At 40.6% G+C, this 19,246-nt stretch overlaps 1 protein-coding gene across 2 annotated transcripts in view; it reads left to right on the top strand.

The window, feature by feature from the left end:
* Positions 1-17,445: 17,445 nt before the first annotated feature.
* Positions 17,446-19,246, top strand: part of LOC145393603 (mitochondrial amidoxime-reducing component 1-like) — a 51,495-nt gene continuing 49,694 nt past the window's right edge. For both annotated transcript variants that reach the window (XR_013896216.1, XM_080267709.1), the window contains exon 1: positions 17,446-17,489. Coding sequence is in view for 1 of the 2 variants with exons in the window: in XM_080267709.1 (XP_080123835.1) it covers positions 17,485-17,489 (5 nt within the window). In the remaining variant the exon portion in view is untranslated. The remainder of the gene's footprint in view (positions 17,490-19,246) is intronic.

Below are 19,246 nucleotides of genomic sequence, written 5' to 3'. Positions count from 1 at the left end.
GTCCTTCCAACAATGTCCAAGCTTCACTTCCATACGTTAGAGTTGGTATCACAATACTGTCATGTAGTAACTTTTTCACTTCCATGCTCACTTCCCTGTTTCTTATCACTGCTTTCAAAGAACCAGCAACCTTTCTTCCCTGCTGTACTCTTTCAAGCACTTCACCCTCCAAACCTCCATCCTTACTCATCACACTACCCAAGTACTTAAACGTACTCACATCATTTCCTCACTATCCAGCCTCATTGTGCATTCTGTGACACCATCTCTCTCAACTTCCATCCTCGTAACTTCATTCTAAACGGTGCTACGAGTCTTGTCAGCTGACGGTTGGTTACTCGTTTGTTTACAGCATTTTATAACGAAGACAATTATTACTCTCTCTCTCTCTCTCTCTCTCTCTCTCTCTCTCTCTCTCTCTTTCTCTAATACAGTATTGTCGTACTTGGCCGGGATTCACAGATTTACGATTATTCTTGTCGTGTAACTCGGATTTGTTTATGCGAAGGACAAGGAGGGTGTATTTATTTTTGCAGGAAGGACAAAGAGAGTGTAGTCCTGCCATGTCTCTTGTGTAACTTAGATTTATTTTTGCAGGAAGGACAAGGAGGGTGTAGCCTTGCCATACATCTTAGATTTGTTTATGCAGGGATAGTCTGAGAAGGTACCATGAGATGTTTTGTGTTCTGCAGGAAGGACAAGGAAGGTAGAGTTCAGACATTACCATTTCCCTTGTCCTTCCTGGAAATTACTGTTGATCTCGTATAAATTCAAAAATTCAAACACCCTTAAATTATAACTGATTATTTTTTGCAGGAAGGGGGAAGGGGGTTTATACATTCAAAAATTCAAACAACCTTACATTATAACAGATTATTTTTTGCAGGAAGGGGAAAGGGGGTATATACATTCAAAAATTCAAACAAGCATACATTATAACTGATTATTTTTTGCAGGAAGGGGAAAGGGGAGGGTAAAATCTTCCTCTTCTTTTATAGGATGGACAGGAATAGGTGAATGTCAGATAGTCCCCATGTACTGTTTTTTTTACAGGACAGAGAAGGAAATGTGAACTCTTGTAAGTAGAGAATCTGCTTACGAGAGATTTTATCGTACGTTTATTTTCTGTCTGTCTCAGCTCAGATTAATGACACTAAATGATAACTTTATTATTTTTAATGGATAACTTTACTACCTCAACCACTCAGATTAACAGTAACTTTATATGCCTAACTTTACTACCTCTCTATCTACCTCATTTTATTAAAGAGTAGATTAATTTTACTACCTCAACTACACACATAACAGTAACTATTATTATTGATAACTTTACTACCTCAACCACTCAGATCAGTAACTTTATTATATGCAGAACTTTACTACCTCTCTTATCTACCTCATTAAAGAGTAGATTAACTTTACTACCTCTCCCTCATTAAAGAGTAGATTAACTTTACTACCTCTACCTCATTAAAGAGTAGATTAACTTTACTACCTCTCTTATCTACCTCATTAAAGAGTAGATTAACTTTACTACCTCTATCTACCTCATTAAAGAGTAGATTAACTTTACTACCCCTCTATCTACCTAATTAAAGAGTAGATTCATTTTACTACTGCTCTATCTACCTCATTAAAGAGTAGATTAACTTTACTACCTCTCTATCTACCTCATTAAAGAGTAGATTAACTTTACTACCTCTCTATCTACCTCATTAAAGAGTAGATTAACTTTACTACCTCTCTATCTACCTCATTAAAGAGTAGATTAACTTTACTACCTCTCTATCTACCTCATTAAAGAGTAGATTCATTTTACTACCTCTCTACCTCATTAAAGAGTAGATTCATTTTACTACCTCTCTACCTCATTAAAGAGTAGATTAACTTTACTACCTCTCTATCTACCTCATTAAAGAGTAGATTAACTTTACTACCTCTCTATCTACCTCATTAAAGAGTAGATTAACTTTACTACCTCTCTATCTACCTCATTAAAGAGTAGATTCATTTTACTACCTCTATCTACCTCATTAAAGAGTAGATTCACTTTACTACCTCTCTATCTACCTCATTAAAGAGTAGATTAACTTTACTACCTCTATCTACCTCATTAAAGAGTAGATTAACTTCACTACCCCTCTATCTACCTCATTAAAGAGTAGATTAACTTTACTACCTCTATCTACCTCATTAAAGAGTAGATTCATTTTACTACCCCAGCCACTCACATAACAGTAACTTTATTATATGAATAACTTTACTACCTCTCTGTCTACCTCATTAAAGAGTAGATTAACTTTACTACCTCAACCACACAACAGTAACTTTATTATATGCATAACTTTACTACCTCTCTGTCTCATTTTATTAAAGACTAGATTATAAGTGTGCCTCATCCCATAGGCGGATAGATTTTGAGTTCCTCCAGTTCGATTATATATTTTTGACTTTTTACCCATAGAGTTTTATTATTATTATTATTATTATTATTTTTAGTTTTTAATCAATGAAGTGTTATTTTTGACTATTCTTTCTACCCATGGATTTTTATTATTATTATTATTATTATTATTATTATTATTATTATTACTTTTTTTTTTTTTTTTTAGTTTTTAATCAGTGGTGTTATTTTTGACTATTCATTTTACCCATGGATTTTTTTTCTTTCTTTTTCTTTATTTTATTTTATTTTTTTTCTTTTAATCAGTGAAGGGTTTGGGAAATCTATATAATTCTCCCTCCAGTTTGAAAAAATTGTCAAAAACTAGAATGAATTTTTAGAAACATTTTGGGACATAAGGGTTTAGAAAGCTGTGTGGATCCTCTCTCTTGGTGGTTTATTTTGTATAGTAGTAGTAGGAGGGGGAGGAGGAGGAAGAGGTGGAGGAGGAGGAAGAGGAGGAGGAGGAGTTGTAATTCTCTTCTTTCTTCTCCTTCCCTTCTTCCTCTTCTCTCCTGACTTTCTTCTCTCTCTCTCTCTCTCATTCTCTCTTTCTCTCTCTCTCTCTCTCTCTCTCTCTCTCTCTCTCTCTCTCTCTCTCTCTCTCTCATTCTCTCTCTCTCTCTCTCTCTCTCTTTCTCCTCCCCTTCTTCCTCTTCTCTCCCTTCCTCCTCCCCTTCTTCCTCTTCTCTCCCTTCCTCCTCCTCTTCCTCTTCTCTCCCTTCCTCCCCTCCGTCCATTCCTCCTCTTCCTCTTCTCTTCCTTCCTCCTCCTCTTCCTCTTCTCTCCCTTCCTCCTCCTCTTCCTCTTCTCTCCCTTCCTCCTCCTCTTCCTCTTCTCTCCCTTCCTCCTCCTCTTCCTCTTCTCTCCCTTCCTCCTCCTCTTCCTCTTCTCTCCCTTCCTCCTCCTCTTCCTCTTCTCTCCCTTCCTCCTCCTCTTCCTCTTCTCTCCCTTCCTCCTCCTCTTCCTCTTCTCTCCCTTCCTCCTCCTCTTCCTCTTCTCTCCCTTCCTCCTCCTCTTCCTCTTCTCTCCCTTCCTCCTCCTCTTTCTCTTCTCTCCCTTCCTCCTCCTCTTTCTCTTCTCTCCCTTCCTCCTCCTCTTTCTCTTCTCTCCCTTCCTCCTCCTCTTCCTCTTCTCTCCCTTCCTCCTCCTCTTCCTCTTCTGACCCTTCCTCCTCCTCTTCCTCTTCTTACCCTTCCTCTTCCTCTTCCTCTTCTCACCCTTCCTCCTCCTCTTCCTCTTCTCTCCCTTCCTCCTCCTCTTCCTCTTCTTACCCTTCCTCCTCCTCTTCCTCTTCTCTCCCTTCCTCCTCCTCTTCCTCTTCTCACCCTTCCTCCTCCTCTTCCTCTTCTCTCCCTTCCTCCCCTCCATCCATTCCTCCTTTCTCCTCTTCTCTCTCTCTTCTCCTTCTTCCCTCTCTCTCTCACCTTCCAAAATGTTGAGAGAGAGAGAGAGAGAGAGAGGGTCTTCAAGACTGTATAAAATCCCAAAGTTTAAGGTTCATAAAAGAGAAAGAGAGAGAGAGAGAGGGGCAGGCTTTTGAAGGTTCGTAAAAGAGAGAGAGAGAGAGGCAGGCTTTTGAAGGTTCGTAAAAGAGAGAGAGAGAGAGAGAGGCAGGCTTTTGAAGGTTCGTAAAAGAGAGAGAGAGAGAGAGGCAGGCTTTTGAAGGTTCGTAAAAGAGAGAGAGAGAGAGAGAGGCAGGCTTTTGAAGGTTCGTAAAAGAAAGAGAGAGAGAGAGAGGCTTTAAAAGATTTGTAAGAGAGAGAGAGATAATGTCCCAAAGTTTCCAGTAAGCAAGTGACCATTTTGAGAGAGAGAGAGAGAGAGAAAGAGAGAGAGGGAGGCTTCAAAAGGTTCATAAAAGAGAGAGAGAGGGAGGCTTCAAAAGGTTCATAAAAGAGAGAGAGGGAGAGAGACACCTAAATATGTCCCAGAATGTTTAATACCACTCTTATATTATGTCCTAAAGGGTTCAGTAACAACCATTTTTATATTATATGACCTCAGAGTGTTTCGTAAGATTTGTATTTTGCCGTACGAGGGTCAGTTACGAAGATTTAAAATTTATGATGTTTAGTGAGGAAGAGATGTTTTCAATACTCAGAGGAAATTACACACACACACACACACACACACACACACACACACACACACACACACACACACACCAGATTCAAACATAACAGAGTAAAATTTTCCTGATATCCTTTGGGGGGGGTTAGGCAGACATTTATAAACTCTGAAACTGATCTTGAATTTTATGTTAAAAAACAAATAAATTCCTGGGAGACTCAGGAATGTAATAGCTCTAAGTTTTATTATTATTGTATATGTTTTTATTTTGTTTTGACATTCTTAAAAGGGTTACATAGATATTATAACCTAGAGAGGATGTAAACGGTACTCCCAGTTTGAGTACCATAACCTGTCATTGCAGGGATTTTGAATTTTAAGGCTTCCGTTGGGCCAATTTGGTTTGAACGGACTATAGGTGGCTAAGTTTATGGTGCACAGATGCTCAGGAATTTTTAAAATGTTCTTAAGGTAGGTTTAAGGGATATTTGTGCATTTTTTTGTCCTCGACGTTCATTTTATGGGTGCATTTTAGACATGTTGTATGGGGTGAAGGCTGGTTCAGTACGAGAAGCCTGTTGGATAAAAATATGTTGAGATTTAATTGAAAAAGGCATTGGAAAGAGTGGAAAACGACAAAACTGATAGAAGTGTTGAGAATTGATTGAAAAAGGCATCCGGAAGACTGAAGAATGTTGAAAAGAAGGGATAAAGTTTTGAGAATTGATTGAAAAGAACATTGGAAAGAGAGAAAAATGACAGAACTGATAGAAGTGTTGAGAATTAATTGAAAACGGCATCAGAAAGAGTGATGAATGTAAAAAAGATGATAAAGTCTTGAGAATTGATGGAAAAAAACATTGGAAAGAGGGAAAATGACAAAACTGATAGAAGTGTTGAGAATTAATTGAAAAAGGCATCAGAAAGAGTGAAGAATGCCAAGAAAATGATGGTAGTGTTGAAAATTGCAAAAAAGAATCAGAAAGAGAGAAGAATTTGAAAAAGATAATGGAAATGTGGAGAAATAATTGAAAAAAAGCATTGGATAAAGTGAATGATGCCAAAATAAAATGATGGTAGGGTTGAAAATCGTAAAAAAGGATCGGAGAGATTGAGAAATGTAATTGTACACATTGGGCTAGTGGATATTTTGTACTGGATGCCTGGGAGTACAATCTTCTATCAGCGGAAAGTACTATCAAAGCTTCATGTACTACTTGCAACTACTAATATGCCTTCAGATTAAAAAATAATAATAATGATAAATAAAAAATGACTCGAGGCTTGACGGTAGTGGACTGGTTTTTGCCCCACACTGTGTAATGGCAGCGGCAGGGACAGTGGAGCGGAGAAAGGTGGATTATTTGTGATATTGCCCACTCCACTCGATTCAGCGCTTTTGCCAGTTAGATTATTATTATTATTATTATTATTTATCATCATCATGGGACAACATAGGATTGGATGATGGATGGATGGATGAATTATTATTATTATTACTATTATTATTATTTTTATTGCAGTATTATTGTTTACTTTTTTATTTTTTATTGCCAGTCTCATGTGGTTTTTGAAATGGAAGAATTTTACCCTCTATCTATCTATCTATTGCCAGATGCCTCAATCCCGTTTGGGGTGGCCACAAACAAATCGCCTCCAAGTCGCCCTGTCCCCCGCCATCTCACTGCCCTGCTCCAACTCACACCCCCCTCTCTCATATACCTCTCCACTCCATCCCTCCATCTCATCCTCGGCCTCCCCTTCCCTCTTCCCCCATCCACCTCACTCACATACACTCTCTTCGTCAGTCTTTCACCCTCCATCCTCTCCACATGGCCAAACCACCTCAGTGTGTTCCTCATAACGCTTCCTATCACATCCACATCCACACCACAACGCTCCTTTATATCCTCATTCATCAGCCTGTCTCTCCATGTGACTCCACAGGCTCCTCTTAAATAACTCATTTCCACTGCTCTCACTCTTGACTTGTGTCCTTCCAACAAGGTCCAAGCTTCACTTACGTACGTTAGAGTTGGTATCACAATACTGTCATGTAGTAACTTTTTCACTTCCATGCTCACTTCCCTGTTTCTTATCACTGCTTTCAAGGAACCAGCAACCTTTCTTCCCTGCTGTACCCTTTCAAGCACTTCACCCTCCAAACCTCCATCCTTACTCATCACACTACCCAAGTACTTAAACGTACTCACATTTTCCAATTCCTCACCATCCAACCTCGCTGTACATTCACTGACTTCACCTCTCTCAAAGACCATCACTTTACTCTTCCCAACATTCACCTTTAGATTCCGTTTCTTACACACTCTCTCAAACTCATCCACCAAGCCTTGCAGCTCCCCTTCATCTTCACTCAACAACACAGTATCATCTGCAAACAACAGTACAGGGAGTTTCCAAACACTATCCTTTCTCACCAGGGCCACTCCAACATCCACTACCCTACCTTGTACCTCTTTTATTACCCCATCCATGTACAGATTGAACAACCATGGAGACATGACACATCCCTGTTTCAACCCAACCTTCAAAGAGAAAAATTCACTTAGTTCACCATCCACATGCACTGCAGCCTTCGCACCATCGTACATACTCTTCACAGCATTCAACAACTTCCCATCTACTCCATATATTCTTAATACTTTCCAGAATCCTTGTCTATCCACCCTGTCATATGCTTTCTCCAAATCCATGAAAGCCGCATACAACTTCTCTCTCTCTTCTCTAGAAACTTTTTCCACTAAAGAGCTAAGAATGAATATCTGATCTACACAACCTCTTCCCTTCCTAAAGCCTCCCTGTTCTTCTCCAACTAATTTCTCTGTTCTTTCTCTAACTCTGTCAATAAGTATCCTACCATACACTTTTCCTATTATACTAAGAAGACAAATGCCCCTATGATTACCACACACTTCTTTTTCCCCTTTTCCTTTGTACAAGGGAATAATTATACCTGACTTCCAATCCTCCGGGACTCTACCTTCCTCCCAGGCCAATCTGCACATCTTCCACATCCATTCTACTACTATCTCTACCCCATGCTTTAGCATTTCACCACACACTCCATCAATTCCTGGGGCTTTCCCCGATTTAACTTTCTTCATTGCTTCCACAACTTCTATCCTACTGATTTCTTCCTGTCTTCTCACCTCCCTCCTTCTCCCAGCCATTCCCCAGCCACTTATACTCGCATTACTTCCATCCTCTACGTTCAACAATTCCTTAAAGTGTTCTCTCCATCTGCTCACTTTTTCTCCCTTCTCCACTAGTAATCTACCATTTTTATCTTTCACTCCCCTGCTAACTTCACTTCCACCCTGTCTTACTCTTTTCACCTCTTTCCAGAACATTTTCTTACAGTCCCTCCACTTTACACTCAAATTCCTTCCAAATTCCTCATCCACTCTCTTCTTACTCTCTCTTACTAATCTTTTCACCTCTCTCTTTCTTTCTACATATAACTCTCTTCTTCCGCCTCTCAACTTCTTCCACGCCCCTATTTCTCATCCATTCATTGTATGCTTTCTTCTTTTGTGCCACAGCCTGTTTCACCTCTTCAGTCCACCACGCTGTTCCTTGCACCCCCCTCCGTTTTCTCTTCCTTCCACACACCACATCACATGCTGCACATATTTCTTCTGTAAATATCCTACACACACCTTCCACGTCTCCCATCTGCTCCAGTTCATATTTGCCCAATCGTTCCTCCACTTCTCTCTTATACTCTGCCTTTTTCTCATCCTCTTGTAACCTTTCCACTCTCCTTGCAACTACTCCTTCCTCTCATCTTTCCCTTCTTCTATTTTTCCATTCTAATTGGACCTTAATTCTGGCCACCACCAAGTAGTGGTCAGAAAGTCCACTCCCCCAACCTCTGTACACTCTTGCATCCTTTACACATCTTCGCATCCTTTCATCCACACACATATAATCAATCATTGCCTTCCTTTCATTCAGTTCACCACCCACCCTTCTCATCACTCGCCATGTATACCTGTGGATCATTTTATTCCTGATGAGGGTATTGGCTATCACCAACCCCCTCCCAGCACAAATGTCCACTAACGCACTCCCATTCTCATCTATCTCGGCAGGCACACCCCACTCACCAATTATTCCATCCACCTTCACATTCCCAACTTTACCATTCATATCACCAATCAAAAACACTCTCTCATTCCTTCCAAACTTTTCCATGCACACTTCTACATTTGTCCAGAACTCTTCTCTCACTCTTCTAGCACGATCTTGCGTTGGTGCATACACACACAATCGCCCACATTTGTATTCCAACTTTCAACTTTACCCACACAATCCTTGACCCAACTGATCCATACTGTCTTATGCTCCTCTTCCATCTTTTACTCACAACTATACATACTCCTTCCTTTGCCCTCTCATTCTCACCTACTCCTGCACATATACCCCATCCATACTCCCATTCTCTCACACTTTCTCCTCTCCATTTTGTTTCAGTTATTCCACATACATCCACTTTCGCACCCTCAAGCACCTGGACAATCTCTCTCTCTTTCACCTCATCATTCGCTCCTCTTACATTCCAAGTACCACTTTTACCCTCATTTATAATATTTGAAAATGGTGGATTTTAAAATGTGTTGAGCACTTTTGAATTTTTCTTGAACTGTCAGTATATAAGTGACAGTATAAAAGAAACCAATTATTTTTCAGTTTACAATAAGCTCAGAAAATGTATTACAGTATATGGTGCTGAAAGAGTTTGGGAGGCAGTGTTTGGCGCATATATTTCTCACACTGGTTAGGGCCGTGAAAAGAACATGCCAAGAGATATATTCAGATTAAAAATTAAAAAAAGGGAATAATTGTTTTTAAGTTCAAATTTACATAGAGAAAATTTGAAAGCTTTTAAAATCCACCTGTTGTATTCAAACTTATTTTTCTTCCTTTTAATGATCAAGCTTTTTATTTTTTTTATTATTATTATTATTATTATTATTATTATTATGATTTTGTCCACTGTACTGTATGTAATGATTTTAATGTTTGTTTACATATATACGGCTGTTTTTAAAATGTAGCCGTTGCATCACATCTGGCAGAAGCGCTGATCCAATCCCCCTCATTTCACACGCTGCCGTTTTTAAGATATATGAGGCAATCTTGTGCAACTTTTCACAATCAAAAATATGAAATTAGTTGGTAAGGCAATGCATAATTTTCTCCAGCATGGACGAATATAATGAATTTGTTGAATGATTTTTATATTTAGCAATTTTACCCGATCCGGCCTCACCCCATCGTGTTTTGTGGGGATAAGGATCGGGTTTATTTATGACGGATGGAATGGTTTACTATTTAGGATGATGGATGGAATGGTTTACTATTTAGATGATTGAGGTGACATTGCTTGCTGCTCTGTCAATGGGCGCTGGTATTGCAAGCACATAACACGCAAATCCTCGTAACTAAACGCAAATTTTGGTGGATGGCAGGTTCTGGGCACCTCTTGTATCACACCAGAAAGACGGTCCTGACTTTAGTACGTTTTAAGCAATGTTTAAGCTGTGTTTTTGTCAACTAAGCTGGAGTTTGGGATTCGAAGTGTCTTGGGGCGCTTGGTGTCTGTCCTCAAAAACAGTTCAGGATACATAGAACCAAAAAAATTACAGTTACCCATCGCAAAGTAAACAAAAGATTTCGTTGACGTGGGTCTGATGAGTATGCAACCTACATGTAGCCGTTATTTGTGCTGAACTGGCTCTATACGTGGTTAATATTAGCCATCTGCACCGTAATTTTATGTACATGGAGCTAATTTCAGGATATTTATCATTTACGTGTCCTTGCTGGCCAATCTCACTCTCCCCAAGCTGCACCAAGACTGCTGCCAACCACGCTTGGGTGAGATACGACGATGGTCTTCTTTGCTATCGTTACCTCGTTCTAATAGTTCAGTTAATCTTGTAGGAGCTGCCTAGGCCTACTGCAGTTTTCCTCTCTTATGTTCTTATGTTTAGATATAAATGCTCGGGTTGGCTTCGTATCACTTTGGCCGACAAAACGGCTTGGTTTCACTGAAGATGGCTTCAAATTCAACCCGCCAGCTTGGGTGACAAAAACGCAGCTTTAGGATGGGGCTGCAAGAGACAGACCTAAATTAGGATGTTATTATTTTCGCATTATTATTATTATTATTTAGAATATTATTATCATTCACTCAAATGTCAGGACCAGCTGCCTAGCCCCGGGCTCCTATGCTCCTCATGGGGCAGCATAGGATTGGATGATGGATGGATTATTATTATTATTCTCTCATTTATTACTATAATTATTATTATTATTGAGTTAGAGACCTAGTACTTTATGGTGTGTTAAAGAGACCAGCCCAACATCACTGCCATTCATTAGACCAGCTGTAAGCCCCATTTTTATATTCAACTCTTTTACTTATTATTTTACCATTATAATTTCTCAGTCAAGTAATTTAACTCAAAAAATATCTATAGACCAGAAAAATACCCATTGTTTTATCTAGTTTAAATTCAGTTCATGTTACGAGAAGCTGCCATTGTATCTTTTAAATTCATGTTGCCATTTTTTTTTTATATGATTAACTGGACTTCTGCTTCTAAAATCATGGTAATTTAATTTTTACATATATTTTTTAACACTCAGGTTCAAATACTCAGCGGAAGAAATTTTACAAGGAAGAAAATCCAGTAATCTCTTTTATATATATATATATATATATATATATATATATATATATATATATGTGTGTGTGTGTGTATGTATGATTTACTGGACTTCTGCTTCTAAAATCATGGTTAATTTTTACATATATTTTTTAACACTCAGGTTCAAATACTCAGCGGAAGAAATTTTACAAGGAAGAAAATCCAGTAATTCTGTCTCTCTCTCCTTTTTTTTATTATATATATATATATATGTATGATTAACTGGACTTCTGCTTCTAAAATCATGGTAATTTAATTTTTACATATTTTTTTAAACACTTAGGTTCATATACTCAGCTGAAGAAATTTTGAGGAAGAGAAAATGGTAATCCCTTAGTTATCCTTTGTCACAATATCCTGTCTATCTATTTATCTATCTATTGCCAGACGCCTTAATCCTGTAAGGGCTGGCCACAAACAAATCGCCTCCATGTCGCCTTGTCCCCCCCCATTTCACTGCCTTGGTCCCAGCTCACACCCCCCTCTCTCATATACCTCTCCACTCCATCCCTCCATCTCATCCTTGGCCTCCCCCTCCCTTTCCCCCCCTCCACCTCAGTCACATACACTCTCCTCATCAGTCTCTCACTCTCCATCCTCACCACATGGCCATACAATATCCTTATGTCGGATAATTGAGGGATTACTATGGATTTTTCCCGAACACGAGGTTAAATTGGACCATATTGACACTCAGGCGTTTAGGAGGCTCAGCTGAATAATATACAATGTCTGGCAGTCGCTGGAATAAAGATCTAGAGTTGTATTGACCACGAGAGGGTCTGTTAGAGTAAAGCAGGGCTCTGGTGGTGTAATCTCAGACAGGAGGGTTGTGTAGGGGGCTGTGTGAGGCGGAGCAAGGCTGGTGCGGTGGAAAAGCCTAGCGGAAGTGTTCGTAAACTTGTATATGAGCTAGAGTAAACTCTCAATTCATCATCACCATCTTCGTTTAGCGTTGTCCTCCCAGTGCCGAGGATGAGACAGGAGGGTTGTGTGTGGGGCGGAGCAAGGGTGGTGCGGTGTAAAAGCCTAGCGGGAGTGTTCGTAAACTTGTATATGAGGTACAAGCAAACTCTCAATTCATCATCACCATCTTCATCTAGCATCCTTCTCTTCCTATAGCCGAGGTTGAGATGGAAGGGTTGTGTGGGGCAGAGCAGGGGTGATGTGGTGGAAAAGCCAAGTGGAGTCTTCTTTTATTTATGCAGGATATACAAGCATCCATCAGTTCCCTTTAGCCTGTTATATATCCATCAGTCTATCTGTACAGTAGCAAGACGACATAATTTTGCAAGGGGTGGCAGTTTGTCTTTGAGTTGTTTTACAGGGAGGGGCACTAACCCTCCGCCAACCCACTTGTTGACTCTCAGGGTACACATATGGGTTGGTTTTATGGTTACCACCCAGCGTTGTAAATGGTTATACAAACAGCCATCAGTTCTGGCCCTCCACAGTGAGAGGATGTTGGACTGCAGAAAGAGGACAAAATAAATGACCGTGATGGGATTGAGGGAGACTGAGATGGTTTGGGAGGAAGGATGGGACTGGAGTGTAGTGATGTTGTGATGAGGAGGGGTAGACTGAGATGGTTTGGGCATGTGGAGAGGATGGGGGATGACAATTGGGTGCTGAAGGTGAGAAGTGTGAACATTGAGGATAGAGTTGTGAGAGGCAGACTGAAAAAGACCTGGGATGAGGTCATAGAGTGCGGCCCCAGGGATAAGGGGCTGAATAGGGAGGCTGCCAGAGATCAAGCAGCATGAAGAGCCACCATTAGTTGACCAAGGCTGACACAAGCAAGCACGTTGGAGCCTTTATAAACACAATGATCAACACAGCAGCCCCTGCAATAAAACACCAGCCCCTGCCTCAAGCCAGACTGTCTGAGATATAAAATGATTCTAGTTGTGTGTGCAAGATGAAGGCCATTGTGCCGGCAGCTGTAGTGCTTTAAAGATAATAATATGGCAAGTCACTGAGTAAGTTTTGTCACAAAGTAGACTTTAAAGAAATGTTTTCAAAGGTTTTACCAATGGATATGAATTTGAAGTGTAAGTGAAACTTTACATGTATTTATGAACTATTCAAAAAATAGTGTGAGTACTGACGCATGTAGTAAGTTGGCTCAGGATAGATCAGCCTATGGTGTATATAATATGCAGTAGTGTTTGTTATCCAACATATGGTAGTCAGGTTATGTATTCACCATGATAATCTCATGTATAAAAGGATTGGATAGCAATGGGAAGGATTTACATTATTTAACAAGTACAAAAAGTATAAACGCTGTGATTTAAAGAACAGTAATGTTCATAAGTATGTCAGGAAGTAAAACACAAAACAAATGTTTCACTAACTAAATATTACTTTAGAATCACACTTTGTGTCCTGTAGATGTATTTTTGTAAGAGTACATTGCCTGTAGCAGGTATGGGAACGTTGTGCTAATGTTCAAAATACATACTGGCAAACTTTGCTCAAAATTCCTGCCTTTGTTGTACCTATCAAGTTGGGATGGACCTGGGGCTGTGGCCTGCCTGGACCATGAGTTATAGTGCCTCTCAGAGTTATGATTATTATTGTTATTATTATTATTATTATTATTATTTTTTAACATATTACAGCATGATATCCTCTTGTTATGCTGTCTTTTTGATATGAACACACTTGTCATCAGTAGAATACAAGAGAATTATTAATGTGTAAAATAACCAAGGCCGGTGTGAAATCTCCCTGTCAGGTAGACCAACAGCCCCTGGTATTTTTAAGTATTATTTGGTGCTCATATGATTGTGGCAGAAAGAAATATATAGCTGACATTTTTCCTTCAGTGTAAAGTGTGAGAGGTGTGATTGTGGTGTGGTGTGGTGTGACAGGGGTGTGGTGTGGAATGTGTGTGTGTGTGTGCAACCATGCTGGATTTGGCTCACAATTGTCTGCATGTAGCCTGAAAAAGTACATTAATATTTCCTTATTTTCATAAGTACATTTCTTAGTACATTATTTCCTCATTTTTAGAAGTACATTTCTAAGTACATTATTTCCTTAAAAATAAGTACATTTCTGGGCATTATTTCCTCATTTTCTTAAGTACAGTTTGCAGTACATTATTTCCTCATTTTTATATGTACATTTCTTAGTACATTATTTCCTCATTTTTTATAAGCACATTTTTAAGTACATTATTTTCTCATCAGTACATTTGAGTACATTATTTCCTCATTTATTATAAGTACATTTTTAAGTACATTATTTCCTCATCAGTACATTTTTAGTACATTATTTCCTTATTTTTTTGGAAGTACATTTTTTCAGTACTGTACATTATTTCCTCATTTATATCAGTCATTTAAATTATTTCGTACTTCCTGTGTTGTTGTGTTTGTGGCTTGGAACTTAAAACCAAAGATAACTGATCAAACTTACTATCTATCTATCACCCAACGCCCTAATCCAGCAAAGGGTGGCCACAGACAAAACGCCTCCATGTCGCTCTGCCACCCACCATTTGACTGCCCTCCCCCCAACTCACTCCCCCCTCCGTCATATACCTCTCAACTCCATCCCTCTGGATCTCAAAATTCCACCAGACTGATATTGCCTGTTTGCATCCAGAAGAAACTGTAGTAAGCCATTGTTATATATATTTTTTTCAGTTCTCGGATTGACTCTGTCGGATACGTTTATGTGAAGCTACAGAACGTGGTGAATGTTTTTGGTGTATCAGATTGAGCCAGGATTCCGGGGGCTTGAATGATGAGTGAATGGAAGCGTGACCCATTGGATTGGGCAAATTTGGACTGTCTGGATGTTTCTACTCCTCACCCTGCCCTAGGGTGGGAAAGGAGGTCCAGATGATGATGATGATGATGATGAAGTTCTTATGTTTCAAGTCCATTAGAAATTTAAGAAAGCTTGGTAGTAAGAGTCACACGTATATTGACACGGAAATACACGGCGCTGGACACAATACAAAGACACAGACGACCCGAGTGGGGCTGCCGGTGACTGGGCAGCTGCAGGTGTGGGAGGGGTCCCGTCAGGTGTGCTCTCACGCAGGAGGCACAGGACCACTGCTGGGGGCTGGGGCGTCTGAGGTGGGCTGCTGGGCGGTGTAGAGGGAGGCCTTTCCCTGGTGGGGGCTCGATGGTTAGGTCGGCTCTCAGGACTGGGGCCGAACAGGGCCAGCAGGTGCACTTCCCTGTGCCTGCTGCTGGAGGGGAGCTGCTCGTTGATGGGGCGGGGGAGGTCTGGTCCTGGGGACGCCCCTGTGTGGCTGGGGGTTGCGGCCTCGCTCGGGTCGAGAGGCCGTCAGGGGCTGCCTGTGGCGTCTCTTCCTCTGGGAGTCCGGCAGTGAGGGGCGACCTAGCGGCGCCGGCTGCAGGGAGTGGATCCCCAGGCTCACTACGGGGCCGCTGCAGACCCGCTACAGCTGCAACCCTGCTGGGGGGCTGGCTCTGCGGGGAGAGTGAGAGGGGTGTCCCACTCGGCCTCTGGAGGGGTGAGGCGAGCAAGGGACGTTACCCTTGAGGGGCGTCACAGGGGTAGCGGACGAGGGAAGGACGGTGGCCAGTCTCTGCCCAGCGACGACGGTGGCCATGTGCTACGTGTCTGCTATTGGGTGTACAGCCTGCTATGGGGTGTACATACCTGGTATGGGGTGTACAGCCTGCTATGGGGTGTACATGCCTGCTATGGAGTGTACAGCCTGCTATGGGGTGTACATGCCTGCTATGGGGTGTACAGCCTGCTATGGGGTGTACATGCCTGCTATGGGGTGTACATGCCTGCTATGGGGTGTACATGCCTGCTATGGGGTGTACATGCCTGCTATGGGGTGTACATGCCTGCTATGGGGTGTACAGCCTGCTATGGGGTGTACATGTCTGCTATGGGGTGTACATGTCTGCTATGGGGTGTACATGTCTGCTATGGGGTGTACATGTCTGCTATGGGGTGTACATGCCTGCTATGGGGTGTACATGCCTGCTATGGGATGTACAGCCTGCTATGGGGTGTACATGCCTGCTATGGGGTGTACAGCCTGCTATGGGGTGTACGTGACTGCTATGGGGTGTACAGCCTGCTATGGGGTGTACGTGACTGCTATGGGGTGTACAGCCTGCTATGGGGTGTACATGTCTGCTATGGGGTGTACATGTCTGCTATGGGGGTGTACATGTCTGCTATGGGGTGTACATGCTTGCTATGGGGATGTACATGCCTGCTGTGGGGTGTACATGTCTGCTGTGGGGTGTACATGTCTGCTGTGGGGTGTACATGCCTGCTATGGGGTGTACATGCCTGCTATGGGGTGTACATGCCTGCTATGGGGTGTACATGCCTGCTATGGGGGTGTACATGCCTGCTATGGGGTGTACATACCTGTTATGGGGGTGTACATGCCTGCTATGGGATGTACAGCCTGCTATGGGGTGTACATGCCTGCTATGGGGTGTACATGCCTGCTATGGGGTGTACATACCTGTTATGGGGGTGTACATGCCTGGTATGGGATGTACAGCCTGCTATGGGGTGTACATGCCTGCTATGGGGTGTACATGCCTGCTATGGGGTGTACATGCCTGCTATGGGATGTACAGCCTGCTATGGGGTGTACATGCCTGCTATGGGGTGTACATGCCTGCTATAGGGTGTACATACCTGTTATGGGGGTGTACATGCCTGCTATGGGGTATATATGCCTGCTATGGGGGTGTACATGCCTGCTATGGGGTGTACATGCCTGCTATGGGGGTGTACATGCCTGCTATGGTCGTGTACATGCCTGCTATAGGGTGTACATGCCTGCTATGGGCGTGTACATGCCTGCTATTGGGTGTAAATGCCCGCTATGGGCGTGTACATGCCTGCTATGGGGTGTACATACCTGCTATGGGGTGTACGTGTCTGCTATGGGGGTGTACATGCTTGCCATACCACAGACGGAACGGATGCTGCAGAAGTAACGTTCATATTTTGTATTATTGTTATTATTATTATTATTATTATTAATCCCAAAGTAAGGAGAAACTGGGATGATGGTGTTGCAAAAAGTTAAATTCCTCACACACACACACACACACACAAATAAATAGATAAATAGAAATGTGAAGATGTTGCATGATTCGGCCGCTTCTCCCGAGATAATCAACCTTAGCCAGTGCCAGTCCTGACGTTGAGGGGGGAGGTTGTGCATCTTGCTCTCCGTCTGTCAGTGGACGAAAAATGAGGTAAGAGGATAGTTTAAATGGCTGAATATTTGTTTCATGGTCATCTTTTTCATAGCAAAGTACTGAAATTGTTAAATATGTTAAGGTGTTGGTTTTTATTTAGAGTGACTAAGCTTCGTTACAAAGTCCTTGCATGTGAGCGCGTAGCAACAAGCACTCAACGAGCTTAATATATTTCTCTCGGTCAAGGAAGCTCCCAAACGCCCCCTTCTGAGCGATTTATTTTTCGATATGGCTGGTTAACATCCCTCTGTACTTTTACGCAGAGTATGGCGATTTGGGAGGGATTTATTTTACAAGAGGACGGTACGATGTAAAGAATTAAATCGCCTAGGAGAAGATGTTAGGGAGTTATAGGAAATAGGGCAATAAACGCATCTTTCATCACTATACTCCTTTCACCTTAACTTGGCCCAGATTTTCGTCCGTTTGCAAGTATGTCACGTGGCTCAGTGGCAGAATAAAACATTGCTACGGCTCTACACCCTGTCCATAGCACTTCTTCGTGACTAGCAACATACATTAGTGTCGATTTATAACCACAACTCAGCACTGAAGAGAGAGATGGCAATTTTAGGCCAAGTTAGAGTGCAAGGAGTATAGTTACGATGGGAATTATTCGTAAATTATGCATCTCTACTTTTTCAAAAATTCCGTCGTTGGAAATAAAGTAGTAATATTAGAATTTGTATGTATTTTGAACCGTTACTTAAAAAAAAAGTTTTGAATATAATTGAAGGGTTATTATGGGTTATATGTCTGTAATAAAGATAATAATAATAATGGCAGTAGTAGTAGCAATAATAGTAGTAGTAGTAGTAACAATAATAGTAGTAGTAGCAATAATAATAATAATAATAATAGTAGTAGTAGTAGTAATAACAATAATAATAGTAATAGTAGCAGCAGCAATAATAATAATAATAATAATAATAATAGTAATAGTAGTAGTAGCAGCAGCAATAATAATAATAATAATAATAATAATAATAATAGTAATAGTAGCAGCAGCAATAATAATAATAATAATAATAGTAATAGTAGTAGTAGCAGCAGCAATAATAATAATAATAATAATAATAATAATAGTAGTAGTAGTAATAGCAATAATAATAATAGTAGTAGTAGCAGCAATAATAATGATAATAATAATAATAATAATAGTAGTAGTAATAACAATGATAATAATAGCAGTAGTAGCAGCAGCAATAATAATAATAATGATAATAATAATAATAATAGTAGTAGTAGTAATAGCAATAATAATAATAGTAGTAGTAGTAGTGCTGTAGTAGTAGTAGTAGCAATAATAATAATAATAATGGTAGTAGTAATAGCAATGATAATAATAGTAGTAGTAACAATAATAATAATAATAAATGAATAAATAAATAACATCGCCTGGAGATAGGAAGAAAAGAATCATGTCCCGTGGCTGAACGTTAAATTTACCGTACGAAATATTTTGAACAGAGACCACCATATTCAAACGTCTTCCTTTGATGCTTGGGTGGCTGAAGGTCATTTATTTTTTATTTTTATATTATGTTAATTATTTTACTTATTTCCATTTATTTGGTGGGTTATTGCTACTTATTATTGTTATTCTTAGTATATGAAAGTGAAAATTGTGACGCAAGGGTGTGATTGAGAGGACGTCACGGGATATATAATTACTGAGAGATTTAATTATTGAGAGAGAGAGATTTGAGGAGAGAGAGAGAGAGAGTTAATTATTGAGAGAGAGATTTAATTAT

Source organism: Coenobita brevimanus, chromosome 3 (assembly GCF_032717465.1).
Source record: "Coenobita brevimanus isolate Jiangsu-jjx chromosome 3, ASM3271746v2, whole genome shotgun sequence".
Lineage (NCBI taxonomy): Eukaryota > Metazoa > Arthropoda > Malacostraca > Decapoda > Coenobitidae > Coenobita > Coenobita brevimanus.
Note: the sequence above shows the minus strand (reverse complement) of the source record. Positions and strands in the feature narration are given on the sequence as shown.